At 33.8% G+C, this 6,443-nt stretch overlaps 1 protein-coding gene across 1 annotated transcript; it reads right to left on the reverse strand.

Annotated features, from left to right (window-relative positions):
* Positions 1-406: 406 nt before the first annotated feature.
* LOC110036041 (nuclear poly(A) polymerase 4-like) lies at positions 407-6,096 on the reverse strand. The gene is made up of 11 exons (XM_020740387.1): positions 6,003-6,096; positions 4,822-4,978; positions 4,653-4,730; positions 4,365-4,472; positions 4,219-4,281; positions 3,977-4,138; positions 2,979-3,092; positions 2,826-2,888; positions 2,183-2,512; positions 1,813-1,977; positions 407-1,575 (listed from the first exon to the last, which is right to left on the reverse strand). Exons 2-11 carry the CDS (start codon positions 4,942-4,944, stop codon positions 1,129-1,131), a joined length of 1,653 nt encoding a protein of 550 aa, XP_020596046.1. The 5' UTR covers positions 4,945-4,978; positions 6,003-6,096; the 3' UTR covers positions 407-1,128.
* Between the last annotated feature and the right edge of the window lie 347 nt (positions 6,097-6,443).

Here is a 6,443-nt window from a genome sequence, read left to right on the forward strand (position 1 = left end):
ATGCATTAAAATTGATATTTTATTTTCTTAATCAAAATATGATTTTTTTGATGTGATATAAAGCATATTGGTGGTATAAATATAAAAGTAAAGTTTAGGTGTCATCATTTATGCAAATGTATAAGAATTGGGTGGTATGTACGTAAACACCCCAAATTACAAACTTTACAAAACATATCAAAATCAAACTATTTGTATACACAATTTTCAACATCACCAAATTTCTAATCTACTAATTATCAAACAACATACTGAAACAACTTCAGAACTACACAATAAATAAAATAAAGTTTCTTTTCTTATCAGCGATTTTCATTCAATTTCAAAGTTCAATCCTCTGCAACATTTTATGATTATCTACAAAAATTAAAGACAAAAAGTAACAAAATTAAAATATACTTCCATGAGCATTAGTAGCAACTTAATATAAGAAAATAGATGGAAAAAGGTGGGTGAAGATAGAGCTGTGAAACCCCTGAACGTAGAATGAAGCTGTGCTGTTAAACATCGAGTCATCATTTGGTGTAACATTGGGAATCTCATAAGAAAAAAAAACTCTGAAGTTAGCCATGGTTGTATGAGAGCATTCATAGGATGGGTAATGTTCTGAAAACATTAAGCCAAAGTGTGCATTATCTTCATAGGTGAGAGTTGTGGTCGTTACAAAAAACCTCTATTTTCTGAAAAAGGCAAATTAGGTGCATATATTGGGCCTCCCATGATTCCTTTGGTTTTGCATTAGCTTCAAAAGACCTTTTTCTTCAAGGAAGAGTGAGCGATCGAACCCAACTCATTATTTACCTTCATTTCATTTTGAATCAATGCACGTGTGTTTAACATAACTCTTTTTGTGCTCGAATGTATAGCACATTGGTTGAAAATAATGTTAAAAATTCTATGATATAAGATTCGAGCACTAACTTTACCCGAAAAATGCACATCTCTCTTTAGATTTGAGCATGGATTGTGGCTCTTAGTTGAATAAAGCTTTGCTTGATTAGTGTTGCTGACAAAAGCATGTTTCTCAGTATTTAACTACTCATACATCTTCTGCAAAGCTTTCTTCCTCTTCATTCTTCTAAAAAAACATCCACTTGATGGCTCATATGTTGAGGCAAATGACTTTATCTAAGTAGGGCTAATAGCCACACGTTTCTCAAGGCTTGATCCTACAGAACCCTCCAAAAAACCTATCTTCCTCTTCAACCTTCTCTGTAAAAATCCTCTATTATGTTCCTCTTCATTATGAACTTTCTTAGCGTTTGCTGTGGTGCTCGGATACGAAGATTGAACTCCTCTGTAACCTTCTGGAAAAACAAAGGAAGGGATTTTCATCCTTGGAACATGGTAGACATAAATCTCCATGCCCGGCCTCCAGAACATATACATGTTTACAAAATGCTTGAATTCATTCACAACAAGCCGTATATCAAAATGCTGACCTTCTTCAACCTTCACTCCCTGTTTTCTTCGCAATCCCATGAAAAATGCACAGTGAGCCCCACACACAGAAGCATCATTATACTCAACAGGATGAGGGTGACACTGCAACATACCACAAGTGTCCTGCTCAATCTGCATAAATATGGTGGTATGTTATGTAAAAATTGAAAATTATATTGTTAGATATGTAAGTACATGGGAATTGAGTAGTATGTCTGTAAATCTTTCTAAGAATAGTCAGCAACCATAGCCTAAAGAAAACGTTAAGAATACTAATGTTAAGAAAGATGGATTAACCAAAGTCATTAAACATAAAATACTAACAAAGAGCTCCAAATCATGAGTTAATTAAAAATTAAATAAAATTACCTTAAGAGTGAGCTGCCTCAAACGAGATGCGACCCATCCCTTCCAAATACGCAGATCATCTGTATTTAAGGCGAACATGTCCACCTGAAGAAAATTCTTATATGCCTCAAAGAACTTGTAAGGTTCAAATAATGCACCCCATATGGCATTGTTCAGCTCAATCTCCTGCAAAATAAATAATTAATTAATTACATAAATAATCCCAGCTCACGATCTAACGAATCAAGTCTGGGCAGACTTAGACTTAAACTTCACCTATTACGTCATCGAGCTCAGCTCGTGATCCCATCATCGAGCTGAGCCCGATCGAGCCTGCTCATGAGCCGACTTGACTCTGTAACATGTCTGCCCACAAACCAAATATAATTACCTCACAAATCTTGTTTCCAAACTGGAACTGTTCGTTCAAAATTCTTAGGGTGCTGGTGGATACATTGTAGCTTGAATTCATGCTGGGATATGCAGGAGTGATGATAGGCATATGATGAGTTCTATCCTTAGGGTTTTTACGTGGATCCCAAACAGGAAAGCCAAGTTCATCATCTTGAATTCTACATAGCATCACAGGATTCGGCCATTTCCATTGTGTATATACCCTAAAAAAACGGCATACTAACATGCTAGGTGAAGCATTTGGGTATAGTTGACACACACGAGCCACCAGTAAAGCCCAATTAATGCCACCAAGAAATCCAGTTACCTTGCAAGATAAAGGTTAGTAATGGTTTAGGGTTTTGTAGATGAAGAGGACATATGGCACAAATACTATATATTTGCATGGCTAACACCAAAATGTTACATTTTTATAGTTATACTATTGAAATCTTTCATATCATGTCAAAGATACAATCATTTTAACTTTAAAAGTGAAATACTCCATTTCATGCATAGGTAAGGAAGGTATGATGTGTATAAACATTTAATTTTAGGTATTAGATATGTAAATACATTGGAATTAAGTGATATGTATGTAAATCTTTCATTAAAAAAAAAGTAAGAAAAAAATCACTTACATTTGAATAGACTTCGCGAATTTTAGCCCAGTGTCTTAAGCATCTCAGAGTTGTTCGGAAATTCTAAGGAAAAATATATTTAAAATAAATAAACCAAATTTTATAACTCGAAGAATTAAGTTAATATATTAAATAACAGCCAAAAGTATTGACCTCCACATTAGGTACAAGTTGAAGAATTTGGTCAGCAACCCTACAGCCATTAAGGCTTCGAACGGTTTGTTCGTCGACATTATATAGAACAGAATCATTAGATATATCCAAGTCCTGTATAGATTTTGTTAAGAGTGAAAAATGAGAATAAATGCATGCAATTGCAAGAAACAATATTGGCATCCAATTTAGATTACTAAGTGCAAAATTCAACAGTTGTTAACCATTAAAATAAGCAAAAGTTGTTTAGTAAACAAAAAATATTCGCTACATGTCAACTTCAGTTTCTAATACAACTTGCAAACTGAAAAAATTTAACAACCACATAGAGCTCACATAAACGACAAGAACCAAAATATTTCATAATCACACAAATGAGATCTAGCCAATGCACCTTTCATTAATTTCAATGGTAATCATATAAAAGGGTAACATATGAGACAACTCTAAAAAAATGAAGATGATAGAGTATTTTAAGGGCTACTAATCTATGAGATGACCTAATTCTTTCTTCAACATGCTTCATTGTGTGAGCAAGGTCTAGGTTTGTCATGCAAAACAATTTTGGATGAAGAATTAGAATGCTTATTTTATTAATTAAATTGGCCTTTTTTTACTAATCAGTTCATTCTTGCCATTTACAACCATACCAGTCCAATTTTATTTGGTTGCAAACTAACAATAAGTTATCTTTCATTGAAATGAAAAAAACATATATACAAATAAGATTGAAGCCATCTTTCACTGAAACAATATTGGAAAAATTGCAAAAAGGCATTAATTCAAACAAATAAAAACCAAATCAAGATATTCCATATTTTACTTCATTCATTAAGGTTCATAGATGAATAGAAGCCAACAAAGTAAAATTTAAACTACAATGTGCACTGATAATTGATATATCTAACTAGTAAGTTTGCAAATATTAAAAAAAGTGTAAAAAACAAAAGTGTCTTCTGAGTGAAGATCACCAGTATGATCGTTCAACAAAGACTTACTTCCGGAACTACAAGCAACGATATGCTTGCATACAGAAGGTCAATCGATATCCCATTAAACTTGAACTTCATAACAGGAACATGAGCGTCAGGTATGGCTTGAAGCTCAGTAACATCTTCCATTGTAGTCAAAATTTCATACAGAATAATGAAAAAATCCTCCTGCCCAACATCAGATAGCTTGTTAATTCCACATATTCAAAGCCAAAAAATAGAAAACCTTAATCATATAAGTATTAAACCTCTCTATTAACATAGGAGGGGCCAACACACAGTGCATCAATATCAGCTCCAGGTGTATGGACCTATTGCGCCAACAATTAACAAAAGAAAATCACTTGTGTTATGATATAAATAATACAGAATAAACAAATTGGTCATTACTCACCCCCAGCCGATAAGAACCAAATGTGAGGATGATAGCATTTGCTTTCTCAACAATTTGCTCCGTGTATCCTCGCACAACTGTTAGTTGCTTCACCCAATTTTTTACAATCTGTCGGAAGCATGATAATATAGCACATATTTAATTAATACTAATGAAATTGATATCTTATTAATTGTTTTTCTCCATTCTAACCTTTTATGTATGACATGGTACATATCAAATGGAAAAGTTAGAGCCCTTGTTAATTTAAAATAGGAACATAAAATGAAGAATAAGTATAAAGGATACATGATCTAGTTGCCCTAAGACTCTCTCTCTCCATATTGTTTCTTCCTTGCTTTCATATAAATTTGCCTCTTCTAAGAACTTGACAAAAAAAAAAACAAATCAGGAGAGGCATTGAAAGAACAAAAAAATTAAGAGTAGTGAGAATGAAAAAAATTCGAAGTCAACATACCTTCTCTAATTCCAAAGTTCTATGAAGATCTGTTTGAGTTGGCCTAGCCAATGAAATTGGTTTCGTCACACCATATTGCGTTGAGGTTGGCGCCTCATCACCTTTAGTGGTCGAACATCCCATCGTTGAAACACAGAAGTAAAGGAACTCGAAAGGCCTTCTTCAATGCAAGTAAAATTTATTTTAAGTAGAATTGAGTAAATCTTGTAAATTCAAATTGAGGGGTGTTTGGTTGCATGAAGGATTTAGCGTTAGTAGGATTTAGTAATTCTGGATTTATTAAATCCACCCCCTTGTTGGATTTATTAAATCAGAATTTAACATGAATCGAAGCCAAAATTCAGACCTTAAATCCGAAATTTCATAAATTCATGAAACTTGCATTTTTTTTTTTTTAATGTTTGATTGGATTTAGAAAATTCGATTAATAAGTTCTGTTAATATGGTGCTACTAAACACCCCCTTACATACGATGGTAATTAAATCTTAAAAATTGTTAAGTAGATTGTTAGGTTCTTCTTTTTGTAGGGTTATATATTCTTCTCTTGTAATAACCCTTCTAAGAAGCTATATGATAACGGCTTTAGTAGTTTTAGTAAATCCTGTAAATTTGAATTTACTAAAAGCTGCCAAAGCAAAATTTAATAAATTTGAGATTTAACGCAAAACAAAGGAGATGTTAAGAAGGAATTGGATTCACTAAAAAATTAAAAATTCAATCTTTCTAAAATCCGTCACCATACAATCCTAAAAAATGCTTCAAGATAATTCTAAGACGGTCTTTGATAGCATCCTATTTATCGGATTTAACTTAAAATCCAATTTTTTAGCATTTCGTTTTCTTCTTTTCTGACTCCCTCACTTAGATAATGTAAATCCGAGTACAAGACGGCTGATTTATTCGGCCGTTTACGAACAGAATCATTGCAGTATGACGAATGTAGCTCGCGTATGGACGACGTACGTAAAATTTTCTTTGGCACTGCCTAAAAGGTACTGTATCTATAAGATTGACATAAATAATGTTTGAGGCAAAGAATTCATGCCGGGCGCAAACGTCAACAGCAAATATATACGTTAAATAAGAAAAATCATAAATTTATATCGTCGCCCAAAATCACGCAGCAAGAGACAGCGAAAGCTTAACGAGATTACCGTTCAAAGAAAAAGAAAAAAAAAACCTGACTTTTAGCACAGAAAGATCCTCAGAAAGTCGTAGATGCTATCAGAAGGCTTAGAGCGATTCCCAAACCGTGATTCCAAACGGGGTTCTGAAACTCTTAATCCATAAAAAAATACGTTTTTGAAGCGAGTGCCATTAACAGAGAGGGAGAGGGAGAGAGAGGCAAGGGGAGGGAGAGAGGAGATGGAGAGCGAAATAATAGAGAGAGGAGAGGGAGAGGGAGAGAGACAAGTGGGTGGAATGCATGGCAGGACGTTTGAGAACTAGAAATCTATTCAAATATTCTTCTCCTAAAGTTTGGGGTCTTCTCTCCATTAGTCTACGACCACCTCACATTTATTGGTTTTGTTGCTGAGTAACGAGCTAAAAATACATGATTTCATCATCTGTTGCATGCTTTGATTTATGAGATTGACTTTTTCTAAGCTAGAGGTTCTTC

The sequence above is a fragment of the Phalaenopsis equestris genome, unplaced genomic scaffold, assembly GCF_001263595.1.
Source record: "Phalaenopsis equestris unplaced genomic scaffold, ASM126359v1 Scaffold201844, whole genome shotgun sequence".
NCBI lineage: Eukaryota > Viridiplantae > Streptophyta > Magnoliopsida > Asparagales > Orchidaceae > Phalaenopsis > Phalaenopsis equestris.